We start from the raw sequence: 21,608 nt of genomic DNA, 5'->3' as shown, positions 1-21,608 counted from the left end.
TTCCTCTTTGAAGGCACAGAGGTAAGAGGAAGGTTGCTACAGACGAACTGGATGTGATGCACCTCTCCTGCATGGAGTGTATCCCAGGTCGGTGCTGCCCAGCCCAGCGGGGAGGCTGGGAGAGGGTTGTACTGGTGGCTCACCCTGCAGCTGCTCACTCAGGGCCTGCTCCAGTGAACCTGCCTGCTGGCAGAGCTCTGCTGCGTGCTGTTTGATTGCTCTCTTTCATCCTAAAATTCTCTTTATTCAAAGTGTATTAGTAGTATGGGAGTTTGAGTAAATCTTTTTATTCTTACTTGCATTTATAGAGTCAGATTTTCAGGTCTCTCAGCTCAGGACATTTAATGTTCCATAGGCTTTGCCCAAGGATGTGCATTTTTGAAAAGGATTTTAAGAAAGTAGCTTATCCATCCGCTCAGGTTGATGGAGAGGTCATGTCACATACATATTCGCGAGACTGAAAGCTTTGTATGTTACAGAGAGGGCCCATCGGTGCTGCAATTGCCTTGCTCTGGTAAAAAAAAAGGAGTCAGAAAATACTGAGAGTGGTAGAAACAACCAGTTAATATTGTTTTCTTTAAACAGGAGTGTATATAGACTAGAGCAAGTCTGGAGTATCAGAACTATTGCTATCAAGCAGGAAATTGCACTGTTATCACTAAACTGAAAGGTCAGCTCTGTTGGAAGTGCCAATTACTGGTAACATATGAGGGTGGGTTTCTTAGTATAACTGGGAAATATTTTTAAGAGACAGTAGAAATCATGTGAATGTGTTGTGAACTTTGTGTTCCTCTAGGCAAATTACCGGGGTGGATTCCTAAGGGAGATGGGGAAAATGCTTCTAAAAAAAGTGTGATAGATGTCTTTTGGACATCAGAGCCTTGTTAACAGTCTCCTGCCTTTGTCATGGGTTTGTTGTACTAATATAAAGTTTAGAACTGCTGATGCAAGAATTCCTACAGACTTTAGGAAATAAACTTTGTACAAAGCTTTGCCACACTGTGAGTGCTGTATTTCACCCTGTAATTTTCACATGAGTAAATGGAGAGCAAAGAGAAAGTGCTGTCAATGGCTTTACTTGGAAGAGATTGCAGTGCATCCACTATAGGCTCTTTACATCCTTACATATATGAGGATAATAAATCATACATCACACATGCTCACAGGCTGTGTCAGACTGCCTGGAACAGCAGCGTCTAGTTTTTGCCAGCCTCTTGGCCCATGGATCTGTAATGCATTAAGAGCAATTTTTTTTTTTGTCTTTGCTTGCTTTAACCTAGTGAGTTCCTCTGGCCAGAAGGCTTATCAGAGACATAAAATGAACAGCCTAAGATATACTTTTTGCTAATAAACTACTACGTGTGGACCAACAGCCCAGGATGCAGCACAGCACAGTTATCTTCCTGTGACAGTGTTACCAGAACAAACTCAGTTTGGTCATAATGGTTTGGGGTAATTCCCCAGGGCAAAAGTCTTCTTACTAGTGTACCACTCTGAAAGCTTTCCCTTCAGCCCATGATGCAAAAATAACATGGTCTTGTGAACTGCTGTTGGTGTTTTCAGCTCACTTTCAGTTCCTGCAGAAGTGCCCAAAGTCTGACCGCCTTTGCTTGCTGCTCTTGCCTCCTGTGTTCATGTAGACTCCTTGATGATCCCTGTGCTCGGAGGTGCTCAGATAACAAAAAGGACAAAGCATATTTCTTCAGAATTTGGAGGCACAGTTTGATCTAATACTTCTTTTTGTTGTAAGTCATTATTCTCATTGTAAAATTGTCCCAATCACTTTCTTGTTTTCTGTCTCTTCACAGAGTGATGAGGTTTTAACAGTCATCAAGGCAAAAGCACAGTGGCCTGCCTGGCAACCTCTGAATGTGTAAGTAAGTAGGGAACAGTACGTCTCGATAGCCGTGTGTTCTGTGCCGGCTGATGGACTGCAGTAAACTCATTGTCTCATGTAATTATTCACTCTTGTAAAGAAGCAATCTAAAAATATTTTGATAGCTGAGTTTTTAATATTTTTGTGTTTTGTTTTGTTTTTTTTTTTTGCCAACAATTGCTTCTCTCATTCTTTCCTCTTTACCATCTCTTCATTTTTTACGTGCTTTGGTTCACTGTTACAGAATGATTATCCCGTGGAGTTTGTGCCTTTATTGAACAATGATGTTTATTCAATGCTTATTCAAAAATATATTGTACTATTCTACATGTAGTGTTTTTTAGCATCCCGTTTCACACACTGTGACAAGACACTCTGTCGATACAGCAAATCCTCAATCCACCAACAAAAATTCTTAAAGGACTAATTATTTAAAATGCTTATCTGAAACATTCTATGATAGCATCATGATCTTGCTGCTAGTATAACCCTGGTTGTTTTACCAAGTGAGACAGCTAACTAGCTTCCTAGGATCCTCACTTTGGGCTTTCTGGCACTCAGCAGAAAAGAGGACAAAACTCTTCTTTCAGAATAGAAATTTCACTCTTGAATTTACCAGTTGTCTGGGGTGGGAGGCAGGGGTAATGGTTCCTACTTAACTTATCTGTGCTTGACCCAAAGTTCATAATAATTATCTAGGCCCAAATCAGTGAAATTTGCAAGAAGTGACTAAGGACGAGCACCCAGTGTAAGGGGTCACCCCATAGGCTGAGAGTCAAATTAAGTCCTTGGAGAAGCAGCGCAAATAGTCTACTGCAGGATTGTAGGGACCACATAGTCCTGTTTCCTGTGTAAAAAGTATAAGGGAAGCCACTAGTGGAACACTGTGTCTGGTTTTGTAATCTGTATTTCAGAAAGTATGTGAAAATTTGGAGGTTAATCAGAAAAAAAAGCTGCAAAAGAGTTCAGTTTTTAGAAAACTTCCCCTACCGTAAGAGGCTTAGAAACTCTTAAGCAGCTTAGGACTTAAGCTATTCAGTTTATTCCCTACCCTCTGGAAAAAAAAAAAAAAAGGTTAGGAGGTGAGCACAGCTTAAATAGTGAAAAGATTTCTGATAGCTGATCCTTCTTTAATCTACTAAAAAAAAACACCCTATGAAATCACTCATAGCATGGAAGCTAAATTCAGGACAAGGAAATTCTCACTGAAGGTATGGGAAAAGGCTTTAACAGTGTGACTAACCTTCACAGCAGCTTACCTGAACATGAGATGGATTTTCCATCACTTGAATATATTTTAACCCTCAGACGGAGTTGTAGGCTCTGCACAGCAATTGCAGGTTAGGCTTTTTTTGGCTGGTGTTATACAAGTGGTCAGTCAAGGTGATTGTAATGAGATTCTTTCCTCATGGTCTTATTCCTCTGAAATTTTCAGTATTTGGATCTGGTAGTGTTTGGCATGTAGTATTTGTGGATAGCATTTTTTTCCCTGTTGCCTTCTTTCTATTCACTCCAAATTAACACTTTAAAATGGAAACTTTTTTCCGGTTTTCTGTTCTGCTATGGTGAGGTCTCGGACAGAAACAAGCCATTTATTTTTTCCCTTCCAATTTCAATTACTTTCCCGAAGCAACATTTTTGTATGGTGTTTCTGTATCAAAGGGAACACTACTACTAGGAATTGACTGCTCTGGGTGTTTGGAAGGCTTTGGCATTGACAGGAGAGCAGGTTTGTACTTTGTTCACAGAAAGACAGAGAGAGAATCTCCTGCTCCAGAGTTTCAATCCATCATCTTTCATATACACTGAATATATTACATAACAAAAATCAAAGCTAATTAAAGTATGTTGCCCCCAGTCATAATAGCTAGTTTAATATAGCACTGAGAAACTTCAGAAAAAAGTTGAGAGTGAAAAACTTCACATGCTTTCTAGGCATATTCTTTCACAGACATGCCTGCAAACACTTCTGCAACATCCTCCAGATGTTTTTCCAGTCAATTCTTACCTTTTCTATATGATAATTCTCACCTTTCAGTAACATCAAAAGGAATAAATCTTGGTACTTGTGCTTTCAAATGCTGTGCAAGGGTTCACCTAACAAATGTTCCTTCACTTTTACAGGTAGTGTTGGATTTTGGGCTTTTAGAAAAATTTTAAATCATAGTTTGCCGTGATGTCCTTTTTTTTAAATTTCATTTTAAAATAGATCTAAGCTTCCAAAGAAGACAACGTTTTCAATAGCCGTTAACTCCTGGTGTTAATTTCACAGTTGCTGTTATGGATGGTCCTTCTTGGAATTCAGGTTGGAGTTGTGCAAGTATTGGATAATGACTGCTTAGGATAAACATTTTGTTTATTCCTATGCATAACACAGCCACTTTACTAATCAAGAATTGACTAAAAGTCATGAAAACCTGTATTTTGCATAATAATGAGTTATAGGTCTAATATATAATGCAGTATGATAGTGGTGCCCAAGTGGCGTTACAATGTCTCATAATAAGCACAGCCTAAAAACCTTCCTGAATGTGTTTTACAACAATTCTAAAATGCCTGATGCTAGCGAGCCAATTTATGGAGGCCTGAAGTGTCAAAAGTTCACAAATTCAGCCTGCTCACACTTTTGAGTTTACATACTGATTCCATATGGTGATTTTGATCACTAACCCAACCCAAGTTACACTGCCTGTTAGTTAACGGTGATTACACCTAAGGTCGGAAGGAGGAGGGGAACAATTACCTCCAAAGCTTGTGAGAGGGCTGTAAGAGTATTCATCTATTTTCAGGCTGTTGTGGAGAATCTGGGATGAGGCACAGTGGACACCAGGCTGCCAGCCCAGGTTAATGTGGTATCTGAGAGTAACAACCCCTAGGTAATGGGGCTGGAGTGCAGTGACGTTCACAGAGGTGGGGCAGACATTTTCATGGAGGGGAGACTTACGGGCTCATCACAGGCACCAGCTCAGTCAGACCCATTCCTTTCAGGGAAACCTGGGAGAAAAGAAACCAGATGGGAGCATGCACTGAGACTCAGCACAGCCCTTGGCACCAGCCCCGCTGCCCACACAGGTTAATCACCAGCTAGCCAGTCCCCTGGGGCTGCCAGTCCCCTCCCATCTTTCCAAAACAGTGAGGGAGACTGCAGCATCTCCTCCTTTCCTTACAGAGGCTGTAGCAAGGCAAGCTGCTAATTCTTGACCACATCTCGAGCAGCTGGTGAGCCCTTCCATTTCCAGTCTGGTTACCTGTAATAATGTGTGAGAGGATGGCCTTGGTTGGGCATCTCTTATGGATTCATCACAGACTTAAATGACTTTTCTTCTACTTTGTCGATGCCGGTCAATGAGGCTGTGACTCCTGAGGCCAGTTGTAGCTCATTAATTAATATTTCAAGCTCTGTATGGACTGAGGGCATGAAGCGTGTAAGTCTGTGTCTAAATCTGATGGTGATGCTGAAAGCCCTTGGTACATGACACCAGAGGTAAGAAGGGAAATATAACTGGGAGCTTTTCTTCTGCTTAGGGAGAAGAAAATAGAGAGTTCTCGGTGCAGATCCAGTGGGCACAAAGCCAGGGAGAGGTCATTGGCTTCAGACATGAGTTCAGATGCAAGAAATTACAGAAGGGGCTGAGACAAATTGCCAGCCCTAAGCAGGGAAGGATATAATGACACTAAGTAATTTTCTCAGATGTTTTCTGTTAATTACAATTAAGGCTAACACACTTTAATATATGGTCATCTCCCAGTACAATATAGGGCTGTGGAGACTATCTTCTGCCCAAGACTTAATACTTCACTGTCTTTTATCATTGCTTTCCTCAGTTTGTGTATATGCCTGCTCTTTGTCAGTGTTTTTCTTTTTTGTTTTCTTCCTATCACTCATCTTCATTATCCTCCATTCAGTTTCTTATCCAGGGCACCAGCATGCAAAAAAACCTTTCCTGAGTTGCTGCATGCAGGAGGCAGTTTTGGATGATTCTTGCGAACTAGTTTTATGGTTGCCCAACCAAGAGAGCAATACTGGTAGCATGAGAAGGAGCACCAGATCAAGTAATAAAACATTTTACTTTTGCTTATGTTTGTATTACCAAGTTATGTGTCTGAAATTCTAACTTTAAAGTACTTGCATTCTTCCTTGAGTGTAGTGGTATCAGTATACAGCATGCTGTCAAATGAAAGTAGTTTTTCTTATCTTACTTGTATAAACAAGAGCAGAACTCATTGCTTTCTTCCTCTCAGCTGTGTTTCAGGCAGAATCAAATTTCACTTTCATATACAGCTGCAAAGCATTGGCCCTTGGCAGTACGGAGGATAAAATACAGCAAATACAGATAGTATAGCTGGTACCCAAATCTGCATATCTGGGACCTGTAAAATAATCAATCCATGACAAAGAATTTGGGCATAAAGAAGGCAAGACTTTTAACAGTAGTACGCAGCAAATTCTGTAGGAGCTAATGCCTTGAAAGATCTTGCCTTGAATTCTCTTCCCCCAAATGGATGGGTTTTTGTCGTAGTTCAGCCCCAACGGGGACCAGACTACGCAGTCTCTCTCTCACTCCCCCCACTCTCCGAGAGAATAGGAGGAGATTTGACAAACAAGAGAAAACCAGAAAAAAAAAACCAAACACGCGGGTTAAGATTGAACAAAAAGTAAATTTAACAGTACTGACAGAAGAAAACAAGACAGTGATGGAACACAAATACAGTACAATAGCTCACAACAGATCTCCACATCCAGTCTCTTCCAAGTAGCAGGGGGCCTCCCTTCACCACCCTCCTCACTTATATACTGAGCATGATGTCAGATGGGATGGAATAGCCCGTTGGCTAATTTGGGTAAATTAACCTCAGCTGTTAGCTAATTAGTTAACTATCCCAGCCATAGGGGCTACCAGCTTCAGTTCTCCACCCAGCTCAGGTAAATATTAACTCTATCCTGGCCAGAACCAGGACAGTTTTTTTCCCCTCCTGTATTCATTATGCCTTTGTTTCAAATCCAGACACCTCAAAAGGGGTGACACACCCCTTTTTTATTCAACAGGTGCTTTTATGTAAATAGGAGCTTCCCAGGATAATCCACAAGAAGAAATAAGCACAAACCCTGATCAGTTAGCCCCATTCTATAATGTGAATTACAGAGTCAGTTACAAGAAGAAAAATTGGACCCTTTTGAGAGGTGTGGGGGAGAGTCAGTTGTTGAACATGGAAGAAGTTGTCAATTCTACCTCTTGGCATGAGCTGGATTGTCTTTAATGTGGTGAAATCCAAACCACGCAATGTTGTCAAGGCACTTGCTGCTTTTTCATGGTCACTATGTCCTTGGTGATTCCTTACCATCAGGGAAAGGCATTATCACACATCTATCTTTCTTTTATATAGCAGCCTGTCTGTTGTGATGGTTGGGGAGTAGGAGAAAGCAAGTTCTTCAGGTGAATCTCTGATTTTCTAAAATAGCAGGACCTCCAAGCCAAGGTACCATATCAGAAAAAGGAATATCATTTCACCATACAGTTCTCAGCTCTCTGGAAAGAAAAAAAAAATAGTGGATTGAAAAATGCATAATTGTATAGGAGTCATATCTTAAAAGACATCTCTCTGGGTAGTTTCTAACATTTCATAAATATGTCCAGTATAAATATATGGCTCTTAATACAGGCAAAGAGAGAAGTATTTGAATGGTAATTCAGTGTGTCTAATAATGTTTTTTGTAGTTCCTGTCAACCAGGAAAGGGTTCAGCTCTGTGCAGCGCTGTGGAATATGGACTTCCCTGTATATACAGCCTAACACTGATAAATACAAACACAGATCACATATAGGATGTAAATTATTCTCTGATATGTCATGTATTCCATTATTAAACACTCATTACTTTATAAATTTTTAAATACTGCTACAGATAGCATGTATTTCCAAGTATTTTCATGTGTTTGTTCTAGCTTTTCACGATACATAAAAAGGCAATATTGATTTGGAAAAAAAAAATTAGCTTTAACTTTCTGTCGCGAACCTTTCAGATTCTAAAAAACTGGCAAGATCTCACTTCCCTGCATAAAGTAGCTGGCTATTCCCCATTCCTTTCTTGCCAGAGTTTCAGTCTGCGGCCCTAGCTAGGAGAAAGAATATGTTTGGATAGAGGTCTTTAGCACTATTCTTTTTTTCAGTTTGTTTAATTATTTTAGGTTTAGTAGGTCAGCCTATGGACAATATATTTCAATGCAAAAATTCAAGACATTTTATCTAGGAAAATAGCATAGTGGGAGTACCTGACATTAAAAGGTTAGGTTTTTCTGAAATATTCACAAGTATTACTTTTGATATTCCTCTCTCATTTTTTTTCTTTTCTGCAAAAACACCACTGCTTTCCAACATTTTTACCTCCTCAATTCATACTTAGTTAGAACCAATGCACATCAAAGTGATAGGCATTTTTAAAATTATAATTCAGAACTGTTTGAAGTTTGGAAAATTATGCTCTCCTTTCTTATTTCTCTCCTGTTTCTATTTAATCTCTCCAAGCTGTTTATGTGAGTAGTCATGGTCCTGTGGTTTTCCTCTGCCTCTTGACTGTGTGCAGAGCTTACTTTTTTCTTGTCCATTTAAGCAGCTCTTCCCCATTTATTTGGAGATTACCTGAAAACACTCCAGTAAGCACTCAAAAGTGAAGCTTAGCAGGAAAGGAGGCCTATTCCTTTATACTTCAGATGGATAGAACTATTTATTCCAAACAGTTTCTAAGTTAGCATGGTTACCTTATCATCCCCTACAAATTAGCCCATCAATCCCCTTCCATTCCAAGTTTTATGTATCCTTGATAGCTTTTGTCTGACTGAAATGATATTAGGGCTGTTTTTCCTGTCTTACAAGGAAGGTATCAGAAAGTGTGATAGGATACTCCCAAGTATGGTTTTCAGCATTGAGACAGATAACATGACTGAACTGGGCAAGAAAGTAAACTTTTCCAGAAATCAAATAAGAGTGTTCTATAGAAAGGGGACGGGAAATGGAAAAGTGCTCAGATCCAAAATATGTTTGAGTTGATGGAGAAAAAACTGCTGACATACTCTTTTGCATTTTCCTTCCTTTGCTTGTGTGTGAAAACTCGTTCAGTCTTTGTTTTCTTCAAGAATTATCCTGCCACAATTTGAGCAAAAAATATTTGTTGTATGTTTTGATCCTGCAGTGAATTTGCTGTGCTCAAGGAGTCTTCATTACAGCATTTGGGAATTGAAAGCCAAGCCACAGATGAGTAGGGAATTTCATCTCTTTGGAGTTTCAGTGTTTGCTTGTTTCTCAGTTTACTTATTTTTTTACATTTTTTTGTGTTTTACTTCTTTTTTTTACTTTTTGCTTTTTTTACTTTACTGTAATCTTCTGCAATTTTTGCACAAAACTTCTCTTCCTTAAAGTAGCCTCCACATTTAGGTCATTGAATGATTACTTAGATGTTCCTAGACAGAGAACCACTTAAAGCAGAAATGGAACTCTTTACTATATTCTGAAATGTAATGAAAGAACTCCCTCTCCTCATCTTATGCTTCATTGCTAAGGATCTTGATTCATTGTGTCTGATATTCTACTCTTTACAATTCACACAGCCTTGACGTGGTTTTGTCTCACTAATAAATATCCTTGTGTAAAACTACCCAAGGTTATGTACACAGTTGCACACCTGAAAGAAGTCTTCAGCAGTCAAAACAACTTCCGTAATAACAATTTGTGATTACATTAATGTAACCGATACTGTCTAATCAGTTCCATCAGCTGGCAGAGAGCTGAAACGTAAACGTCATCCATGTAAATGTGATGTGTTATGGAACCTCTCTGTTGACCTTCTCACATGTTGCAAGTTTTGTGAAGAACATTGGAAGGCATTTAGGCAACCATTTGCTGCAAACACCAAATTCTAAAACTTCCAGTTCCGGAAGTGTTTACATGCCTAAATAGCTATTAGTAACAGTATTAAATGCATAAAAATACAACCAACTTTCAGTGTTCCAAAGCTAACTACATTTTCACAAGGGTGAGGAGACCTCTGTTAGGCAAGAGATTGCGACTAAATCAAATGGACTTCCATTATTTAGTTGTTGCCCTGCCTACGTTATCAGTGACAGCCTGATCTGACAGAAATCTTCAAGTATACCTTCTGAGTTAGCCACACACCCATATGGTCAGCAAAATAAAGGATATCCCCCAATATGGAGAGCGCTCTCCTGGTACTTGGAAAGTCTAGGTTTAATTCTCCTTTCCTCCTGACAAGATTTGAATGATAACACCTATCTCTGAATGTAAAATTCAAACCAGAAACCTACACAGGCAGAGTCTTTTACTATCACATATCATATTCTTCTAGCTCAAGCCTTGCTATTTTGCATGGAATAATTAAATATTTATTAGTCAGAGAAAGAAAACAATCACTAGGATTTTCCCCTCAAGAGAAGGGAGGAGAGACAGAAGAGTTCTCTGAAGGAGATTAATCTCTATAATATTTGATAAACAGTGAGTAAATCAGCTTTGTAAGATGGGGAAGGGGTATGTATGGAATACGTACAGATCAGCTGCATCTTCTCATTACTTAGAAATCACCCCGTCTTTATTTTGTGGCACGTATGCAATGATGATAGCTTTTTTCAGTTCTCTGTCCGCCTTGCAGGAGAGACTGTTCCTGGCCAACACAATTACTTTGTTATATTCCTAGGTTTTTAGCCTTCACATTGCTTAAACTAGAATGCATGAATTAGGTAATTTTTGACTGATATTTACTGAATTCAGCTTAAGAAACAATGTTTCTGTTCACCCAAAAGTGCACTTTTAAAGTAAATGGTAATTTGCTTAGATCCAGTTGAAACTGATTTTCCATTACTTGCTTAATTTCTGTTCTGGAAATAGAACAAAAATACATATATTTGCATTATACTAATAATAAATTGAGTAGTTTTTCAGAATGAAGATTTCAAGTAGACATTTCCTTTTGTGTTGCTCTATAAATTAAATATGTTATTGAGGATCTTTTTAAGATTTCCTGAAGATCTTTTTTTAGGATTTATATTATTGATCTTTATAGCTATCTATCCAGAGAATTTGCATAATTAATGTACCTATTCATTTATGTGAATTATCTTTTTCTTTCTAAACTGCATATGTGGATAAAACGTACATGCTTACATGCCATAACTAAAGCTAGCATTTTTCCTTTAATAAGACCTATATTAAAAAATATTTATAGGCTATATTCGAAATCAGTACCTTGTTGTGCTACCTGCATTTGGAGTAATTTGTTTCGGAGAGCTTAATGCGGAGACTGTTGGAGGAAAAAGAAACAGAGTGCAGAGTAGTTTCATGGCCTTGAAACGTGATCTTGCTGGAGGAGAAAAAAAAAAATTCTGTTTCTGCCTGTTTACTTGTTGCCTCTGATTTTGGTAAAACCAAAAGTATCAACACTTTTGTCAACACCAAGCAAGCGTCAACAACTTGCTTATTCCCTTGTATCATGTTTTAATTTTGACATGGTTCACCGCAGTGAGTTATTATAAATGTTAAAGTTAAAATAATTCAGCAGTTTATGCCAGCTACATTTTTAAAGACATTTCAGGTAAGGGTCAGTGTGTGCTGAAATCATGTGTGACAGCAGCACAGGTGGCTCCACCTGAGCTACCTTTAGCTGAGCACCAGAACAAAACGAGCAGAGAAGGTGCAACTTTCGGACCAGGTTTGTTCCCAACACGTGTTCAGAGCCCCCAGCACAAACTCACACACCTTTGCTGCCCAGTGTTGCATCAGCTGCTGCTTAAATGCAACAAAATAAAACCACCTTAACCACCTATACGCTATAATTGCATCTTAAATGATCTTCCTACAGAAATACTTTCACTTTCTGTAGGGAACGCTACACTTTGTGTAGGGCCAGAAAGTACCTGGCTTGTTCAGAGCCAACAGTGTTTGTTTAACTGTTTAGGAAATCCACATAACCAAAATGTGGTCCATGTGGTGGTGTCATTATAAATCAGCGTACCTGTTTGCACAGCCATTATCCCGGGATGCTCTGTGCCGTGCTGCATGCTTCCTTAACTTGCTGCCACAACGTGGTTCAGCACGGACACGCCAATGCACCAAACCCTACCAGCAATCCTCTCTCGCCGTCTTCCTTCTGAAGCCGCACGTTCTGCTGTGTCTAACTCAGAATCCCAACGGCAGTGCCAAATGTTGTTCTCTACTAAATCTATATTAATCAGCATTGAGAGGGGAAGATTCAAATCGATGCACCTTTCAGCTTTGATAACAGAGAGGCTTTAGATAAAAAATAATGAAATGCCCAGAGCCCTAGAGACTAGAGACCTGACAATGTCTGTAAGTTAATTTTGTGAATTAGTCTTCCTAGAGCATCTTATTAAGAGCTGATACAATTATTCACAAGTACCACACTAAACTCCTCATAGCATACAAACTAAAATTCCTTGAAAAGTACCTACCAATTTTCTTTAATCAACTTCAATAGAGAGGACAGAGTTTGAATTTTGCAGTCGTTCCATTCCTATTCTTCCACTTAAAATATTTCATATAAAATGAAATTGTACCTTTGGTCCTTTTAAAATATTATGTAGTCACAAAAGTTTTGTTTTATGTGATGTCTGGATGAGTAAAATCTGTCATTACTTGCTCATTTTCAGTTGATGTGCCTCATGTCCTGTTCCATTAAGAACGCTGAAATGTTTTCCTGTCCTGCCATGCAATGCACCGTCCATAACTAGCTGCTAATGGTATCCGAATGTAATTTATAAAAATATAAATCAGAAATTAGTAAATTATTCAGTTGCTTAATTAATCAAGTCCTCAGTCTACCCAGCTGAGAAATAAAAAACCCACATGGTTGAACATGCATACCTGCGTTTGGGTTTAACTGGCATTCTGAATGGCAAAATACAGACGGAACTGCAATTAACCAGCTGTAATGGGCATAGCTTAAATTGTATTTGTTGTTTTCTCCAAAGTGACAAGAAAAGCTCATATCATAGTCCTATAATCATCTATCCACTGTATATCATTAACATTTGATTATACAAATTGCTTATAAACACTGTTCCACCTAATGATTTGAAAAATACATCATGCATACGTAATTTCACCTAGTGTGACTAAAAGTCAGCAGTGGGTTATATACAAATAAGGAAGCTTATTATTTATTGCTATTCCTTATATTTCTTATAATGATCATTTTTCTTGCATACTATTTAGACATTTTCTCTTGAATGCCGCATTTATCTTCCACTTTCTCTGTACTTTTAAGAAAGTAAGGTTCAGATATTTTCTTGCTTTACAAGTTCATACATCCTTCCATCGCTGCATTTAGCCCTTGATGTGCATGAGGTTGCATTACCTTTAAGTTTATTTTAATAGAGAAAGGTGAGTGCAGTTAACTCTCTTGTTGTAAGAGAAAAGTGTACTTTAAAGCCAAGCAGCTGCTAAATCTTTTGGTGGGGAAAGGGTGAAGACATATGAAGGGCTCGGACGTGATTTTAATTAAAAAAAAATAATGTAGGTCACATGGGGAACTATTTGTTATACTGAATGTAAGCTGGGGACTTCAGAGCATTTGTGGTGCAGTGGAACTTTGGGGGCTCTGGGTTTAGGGAGCTGGGGTGTGAAAGGTGCTCACAGTCCTACTGTCCTAGGCTTGGCTGGGATAGAGTTAATTTTCTTCCTCGTAGCTGGTATAGTGCTGTGGTTTTGATGTATTATGAGAGTAATGTTGATAACACACTGATGTTTTGGTTGGTGCTGAGCAGTGCTTGCACTAACTCAAGGACTTTTAAGCTTCTCATGCCCTGACAATGAGAAGGCTGGAGGTGCACGTAAAGCTGAGAGGGGGCACAGCCAGAACAGCTGACCAAAACTGGCCAAAGGGATATTCCATACAATGTGACGTCATGCTCGGCATATAAACTGGGAGGAGCTGGCTGGGGAGCAGCTGCTGCTTGGAGACTGGCTGGGTGCTGGTCAGCGAGTGGTGAACAGTTGCATTGCACATCACTTGTTGTTATTATTATTATTACATTCCTTTTCTGTCCTATTAAACTGTCTTTATCTCAACCCACAAGTTTTACCTTTTTTTCCAATTCTCTCCCCCATCCCACTGCAGGGGGGTGTGAGTGAACGGCTGTGTGGTGTTTAGCTGCCTGAGGGGTTAAACCACAACAGTGGTTTTGGACTGGAAGCAGAGCAACTGTTAGCGCAGAGGCAAATCCATCTGGACTGCTGCATGCTAGTTTGGACATCGATGATATTTTGATGTTACAGCAGATTTTTGAAAGACGTTTTCTTTCCTTTAATAAAGTAGCAGAACTGTGAATAGTATGGCCCTTGCAGAATAGATTACATATTGGATCATTATATAGAATACATTACAAAATTAATAGCAGTACTACTGCAGAAGAAGCAAAATGTAAGGCTCCACGGAGACATGAGCTTTACTCACAAAGGTTCACTATTCCTTCAATTTTACATTTTTTCCTAAAAAAAAAAATCAGTTAATATTTATACTACAGATAAATTCTTCTGTCAGTGTGCCTGGTAATGCCATTAGTGTTAGCTGCAAAGCTAGGGTAATAATTTCATCGGTGTGTAACTATTCATTTAGCATAGTGACAATTTCATACATTTGACTTTCCTCATGTGAGTAGTTAAATAAATACAATTTGTGAGAGCACAGTCTCTCTCCATACAGTAAAGTGGATAGCAAAAAACAGATAAAAAAGAATAACTGATTAAAAATGAAATTTAAATAACTATCATGATTAGATAGTTTCAAATTGTTGCCTGAAGCAAACGTTAATGACCATTTTAGGGATTCTTGGGAGGGAAAATAGCTTATGTTGTTAACTGCAGCTAATAGCTTACAATATCAACAGATCCTTGACCACAGCAGTGGGAACATTACTTAGCTAACACGTGGCTGGGAAGTTGGCCGTAGAAACCAAACCAGTCATTGCCATTATAAAGGCAACATTACTGTACCCGTAGTGCACAGAATTTACAATAACATGATTTTCAATCAGTGACAGCTGCATCCACAAAAATAAAACTTCCAGCAAAGAAATAATTAAATTTGTACAAGCCTGTCTCATTGATAACAAGTCATCATGAACAACTGAAAATAAAAGGGTATAAAATTGCTGGTAGCTAAAGCATGAAGAATTGAAACAAGGGATAGGCTGATGAACTGTCTGAGTACAAATTTATTCTCAGTGACTTGCCATTGTAATGAAGTGGGATGAGTGAAATGTGGTTATATTTGACATCTCACAGGATCTATGTTATCCTAAAAGAAAATATGAGGGTTTTTTTTCTGAGGAATTATGATGTGCTTTTCTCTTGACAGATGAGTTGATTTGAATTTTGAGATGCTTGAAAGTATTTTTGAAATCCCTAAGTGGCTCCCTCCAAGTACAGATATGCTTTTATAAGAATAAAAGTAGTAATGTTGTATTGTACAGCCCATATTTTGCCTTAAATAGGTGCTCTGGGAATATTTTTAAAAGATTTTGTGTAAGGTATGCCTTGTCTAAACTTAAAACCCTATTGCAATTCTATGGAGAATGCATTCCAATCTCTATAGTGTATGTATTTATAACCATGAACAGTCTTCATAATGAATAGCTACCTAAGCTGTCGACATCCGTAAGAATACACTGCAACAGGAGCAGATCTGCAGAGTGAAACTGTGCTGAGGAAGTGATGCATTTTGGGGATGGGAGATGGCTTTGGGTGGCCACCATGCTGGTCACATTCCTTGGGACCACAGGAGAAAAGCTCCAGCCTAGACTGGTCAGAGAGAAGTCAGGTCTGCTCTCCGAGATTCCTCTGAGAGATGAACCGAAACACAACGGGAAATTAATCTCAGAAGTGCACCTCTGATTTCGACTAACACACCCGTATACTTGTCTGTCTGTGCTCATATGGGATGCTGCGCAGTGTCACTACACGCGTTACAATTCATTGCTGGCACAGAATAGTAGAAAGTGATTTCAGGATTTCTTGAACAGAGGAAAATAGCGTGCTCAGTCATTTTCCTGTCTGAGTGAATTTGACCAATGGATTCAGTTTTTTAACGAGTGCAAAATGTGGGAAATATTATGTATCAATTATAGTTCATCTTGTAGGATACTGATTACAATACCTTCTTTTCAAGTGGTTTAATTTCACTTCATGCTAACTATTCAGATCGAAATTTTCATGACAGCTTAAAGGAAAATGCAGTGTTTTACTTACGTTAAAAATGTTATAACAGCTGTTTAACTATGAAGGTCTTGTATTGCCATGTTTTGGAAAAAAATCACTTGGTAATCAGTGAGTTGAAAAACTCATCCACATCTGAGCAAGTTTAGTGAATGTACAGAGATCTCAATATTCCTATGATCACTTGTTATCATCTGGTAGGTCATTATTTCTTCAGCAATGGACCTTATTTGAGATGCCACATAAAGCATAAATGGATGAAGAAATTTTTTTGTGAAAGCTTCCGCTATGGAAGGCAGTAAAATGCAGTGATAACAAAATCAGAATGCAGAGCTTAGACTGATGGGGGAAACTTTGAGATTGAAGCCTTTTGGAATGCAAAACAATTTGTAATAGTTAAAAGTGAGATATTTTGGTGAAACTTCAGGAAGAAGTGGAGGAAAGCAGCACGTGCAAATTGGTATTTGCACACTGTACCATGGCCAGCAGAATTACTCTTGCAAGAAGTAATCAGGACCTGAGTTTACATAACACATAGATGTGTAAATGTGAAACACTCATTCTTTAGCAATTCCACACAAATAGTATTTTCCTTACATTACTTACAAGGAAAAAAAAATTATCTCAAAGTCCTAAAACTAAGAAATGGTCCAATTCCAACCTATTTTCTTAGAAACTAACTTCTTTAAAGTAAATCTTTCACAGGAAATATAACAAAGGCAAAATAAGCCCATTCTCAGAGGAAAAATACATTATCTGTAGAAGAAATGCAAGCAGGCCAATTAAAGTAAATAATAACTTTTTCGGATTTAGGTACTCAGTTTTTTGGATGAGATCTCTTGTTATAGTCCTATATGGAAAAAAATGCTTTCTTGCAGAGTATTTGTTACGCAGTGATGATGAAAATGCTTTGTCTTTAAAAAATGCAGATTTCATGGTCAGCTGCTCACAAGGGAACAGGAGTGTAATTTTAGTAATTACTGTTTCTGGGTTTAGACTTTAAAAAAAAATCCAGTTAGTTATAAGCTGCGGTAGTAACAATAAATTCTTGCAGAACTTTCTAGGCGTTCTACGGTATCTACTACTGCAAAGAGATATAGCCATTAAAAAAATGAAAATACTATGTTCTTACAAAGCTCTGTGCTTTTTAAGTGTAATCTTTTACTAGTGTGAATGTACTATTTGAGCCTTACAATTAAAAGTTATATTAAGTAGTTTGATGACATGCATCCCAGGAATAGAATATGATGATAGCTTGCAAAGATTTCTGTTGCTTCCCCCCGCCTTCAAATAAAGTGTTCTATAAAGTATGTATTTTTATTCTTGCACGGCAACATTTTATTTTGATAGTGCCACTACAGTATGTGTGTCTTTACTTTTTATTTCTGTAAATCTCTGTAGTTTTTGTTTTCCCCACAAATCTTTATCTCTCTTGTTATCTCCCACTGTCATTTTGCGCTGTCTTATCCTAAAATGGAGTAAAAGGCAATATATCTGTCAATCCAGATGTAAATGAAGTTTCTTTCCACAAAATGACAGTGTAGTACTAGGACATGTTTTCAAAGTTTGGAGATTTTGTTTACAAAATGAGAGGAATGAGAAGGCCAGACAGAGTTGCTTGTTTCTATGGCAACATGATGGTGTGTCTACCTCAGCTATTTTCTCCTTTTATGATTTTATAGATAGCTGGGATTAATCCTGATTGTTTAATATTGTCAAAAATAGAAGAATTCTACCCCCAGTCTAATCAGAAATAGCAATGCATAAAGGACAATCTGATATAAAAAAAAAATACAGAGGGATAAAGCCAGTTGTGAATTTTGATAACATGAAGGCAAATACATGTGAAAAAATGCTGTGAAAAAATTCTGAGTGCTCCAGCTTTGCATTTGGCTAATGGTTAAACTGTCTTTCCGGTCGGAAAACCCCCTGTGCTCTATCCTTCCTTCCTGCAGTGTATCATTCCTCCACACTGTGGATGTGCCATCTCAAGGTCCACCCTTTACCCTAACCCATGGGATGATCCCTGCTTGATTTGAAGTACTCTGGAAGTTCCCCAGAAGTGTCAGTAAAATCCTGGCAACTGTATGCGGGAATAATTTGTGTTGAATGAGCAGTTTATGCATCAGCAGCACTAATCGAAACAATTCTGTTAAAAGGCTTTGACTTAAAAATGAAAGCTTTCATATATGAATCAGATCTAAATTGTAAATTTATGGTTTCATGTTGAAAACAGAAAATCTTCCTCATATTTTTAGATTTTTAAAATATAAATTCTAAATTTTATTCAAAAAGGAGAAATATTGTTTCACTAAAAGCAAAAGAACTACTTGAAGTAAATCTCAGGGAAAAGACAGTTTAAAAAACCATATAAAATAATTGACATTTTTACTGGTTTTGATAATTAATCTAAATTTGTGATTAGGTGTGATTGAGCTCAAAATGCATGTATATGTTTGGATAATTAATAGAAGATAAAGGCTTTAATCATTGCAGGGGAGTTGGACTAGATGACCTTTGAAGGTCCCTTCCAACCCAAACCATTCTATGATTCTATGGTTCCATATGAATTTTCATTTTGTTACTATTTTAGGAACTTAAGAAGAATCAGTAAACCAAGCACCATACACTGCCCTTGCAACTTGGTTACCCTATTTTAACAGTTCTACAGAGCTCCACTTAGATTAGGAACATTTACATGAGAACAGAGTGTCTTATTTTTCACAGAGAACAGGACTAAATAGTGCTGGGTTGCATACTAGCAGCACAAGGCTGCAAATTTTACCTCTCCTAGCATGAAGTCACATGCTGTTGTGAAGTACTGTGTTTACCTGAGTCTTTGCATTTATAGCATATACAATTTTTAAGTGTTAATTAAAAGAATCTAATTGCAAAACTGTCATGCTTATAAAAAGAATTAATGTCTCAAGTGTTATGTGTATTATTGAGACTTAGGGAAACGTCATTGTTTGACAGATGGTCTGACACCCACATGAAGAAATTCATAACTCAATCTTAAAAAAAGTAAGGAAGAACATATGTGTTTGGTGGGAAAAAAAAAATTGTTTTGATCATGTTTTTGTCAGAGCAAGCACATATGGCAGCTCCATTTTCTATCACTTACCATTCACTTTCTATTTAAAATTCAAATGTCACTAGGCAAGAAAAAAAGTTTGGTTTTAAAACATAGAAAAGATTTAACTAAGAACAATCACTGCAAGAACTTTACATTAATTGTTCATAGAAGTTAATGGCTACCCAGTTAAATCCAACTTACTCATCCCATTCCATCTTTGCTTTTGTTTTCTTAACATGTTCCTCCCATTGGTAGTTACTGTTTTATGATTATTTCCCAACCATCTGTTGTCTTTCCTTGAGCCAAAATAATTTCCCTTTATGATTTCGTGAGTAATCATGTATGCATTATTTTCACACAATTATATGTCTGCTTACTAATCCTAGCTCCTCATTCGTGTGTAAATACTCACCGGAATGATTTGCCATTTACATTTCTAGTGAGCAGAAATCTATATGCAAAATTTCAAACTTCCGATTGTTATCCTTTTGCATTGTTATGAACATAACGATAATTAAACATGTATTCTAATTCACATCTCCAGATGCCAAAAGGCACATGTAGGTTGGATGGATATAGATGCTGAATGAACTGGAATGTGTATCGTATTAATAAAGGTGGTGAGATGTTGGGCATCTTCCGAGATTACACTGGGACCAGGGAAATGTAAAATGCAATTCTGAGCTTTTGACAGTCGCAAAATAAATGGTTTTGAAACGCATGACAATAGTATTTTAAAATCTTTGAAAGGCGTTTGAAGGAGTATCTACATTTTGTAGATATTCCAGTAAATAGCCTCATAGTAATTTTTGTTAAATGGAGATATTTGCTGTAATTTAATCTTCAGAATGAATTAAATTGATAGCAAATCAGAGTTCATTGCTAAAACAGTCTCATAAATAACTCCAAGCTGTTTATCTGATACTGTTATTGGGAGAGGAAAGGATCAGAATTCTGGCTGTGATGGTTCTTATGCTGGGGTGAAGAACTGATCTCTCGTCACTGTTTCTCAGGATAAACAGGTCATGGTATGGGCTTTGTGGATCAGCCAAGTGAAAAGCAACAGTGCTCTCAAAACATCTCATAGGATTTCCTTTGTAAATATAGCTGTAATTACTCTGGGCAGACAATTTGTGGCCCTACAGCTCCTAGGAAGTGAAGAAGAGAGATTTTCCTGAATTTGTTGTTAGAGTCCTTTGGCTACAAAGTCAGACTGGCCTGGGATAGATGTATTCAGCTTGGGGTGGATAAAATGCCATAATGCCATATATTGCAAAAGGATTCCTGAAACATTATTTGATTGTAAATCCGCAGTAAATGAGCTAAGACATGGCATAAAGTTATTCTAAACAGGAGCAAATGTTGCCAGCACCATGTGGGATAACTGATTTGTGATGTCCTGCAAAGAACATACCAAAAAATCAGTAATTTTCGGACACTGCAGTCCTATCTTAAGGTATCTGAATATTTTTTTTAGTGAGGAAAGCCTGTTCACAATTGTTAATCCTATCATTAAAATATACCCATTCTGAAGGCATTAAATCAAATAGCTGGTATATTAATGAATATAGTATCATTATTATCTAAAGCAGCATTCCAGGTATGTTTCAGACATAGGGAAGTGCCTGAAAGATGCGCTGCGTCTTTGTAATGCTTTTTAAAAATACTCAGATTAACAATATTTCTAGAGCAGCATTTGTTCTGATTAGCGGGTTTAATGTTAGTGGTAATGATGTAATCCCTTAGTTGTGTATGCAATTGCATATCCGTCTCTTTTAGCTGGGTATAGGCAACATTTTCATTCTAAGAGCTTACATACAGCAAAGTAAGAGGTTGTTATGCAGGCCTTTTTGTAGTCCAAAAGGTAAATGTATAGGAATTTGTTGCGACTTTCTTTATTCTTTCATTATGAAGTAAAACAGCCAAACTTTTGCTGTCACCTTCTCTGATTTGGTGCTCAGAGACAATAACAGCTTGGCATTAAAGTGCTTTTCAACTTTTTATATGGATGTCAGTTAAATTTCATTGACTCAGTGTTTACTTTATTGTAGTTTTCTTTTCCCTGACTCTTTTGGGACACGCACATGTTTAAATTATTCATTAGGTTAAATGCTTACCTGCCCTGCATTTAAGCAGAACCTAAGAAGGATTCTCCCCTTCCTTCTGTGCAACTCTGAAATTCTGGTTTTATGTTAGATGTTGCTATCTGCGTATAAAACTTTGTTGTACATGTAATGGTCCTAATTCTTTTGCATCGCTTCATGAATGGTTTTCTTAATAATATATCATCTAAATATGCCATCTAGTTTGTTCTGTTAGTTGCAGACTTCTAGGAGAGTAGCATTACCCATTCAATTTTAGATCTTAATTTTCTTCTTGTCTTTTCTTTGAAGGTAGGGTACTTTTCAGGATGTTATGAT

The 21,608-nt window shown here is 37.7% G+C and overlaps 2 protein-coding genes across 3 annotated transcripts in view; one reads left to right on the top strand and one right to left on the bottom strand.

Annotated features, from left to right (window-relative positions):
* SPON1 (spondin 1) overlaps window positions 1–21,608 on the top strand; it is a 209,419-nt gene that overhangs the window by 174,272 nt on the left and 13,539 nt on the right. Inside the window, exon 7 of the mRNA XM_086749024.1 lies at window positions 1,809–1,873. Within this exon, the coding sequence (XP_086605150.1) occupies window positions 1,809–1,873 (65 nt within the window). The remainder of the gene's footprint in view (window positions 1–1,808; window positions 1,874–21,608) is intronic.
* Window positions 6,988–21,608, bottom strand: part of LOC147600608 (uncharacterized) — a 170,474-nt gene continuing 155,853 nt past the window's right edge. For both annotated transcript variants that reach the window (XM_086749032.1, XM_086749031.1), the window contains exon 6: window positions 6,988–7,400. The gene's annotated coding sequence lies outside the window, so the exon portion shown is untranslated. The remainder of the gene's footprint in view (window positions 7,401–21,608) is intronic.

This window comes from Chlamydotis macqueenii, chromosome 5 (genome assembly GCF_036417535.1).
Source record: "Chlamydotis macqueenii isolate bChlMac1 chromosome 5, bChlMac1.mat, whole genome shotgun sequence".
NCBI lineage: Eukaryota > Metazoa > Chordata > Aves > Otidiformes > Otididae > Chlamydotis > Chlamydotis macqueenii.
Note: the sequence above shows the minus strand (reverse complement) of the source record. Positions and strands in the feature narration are given on the sequence as shown.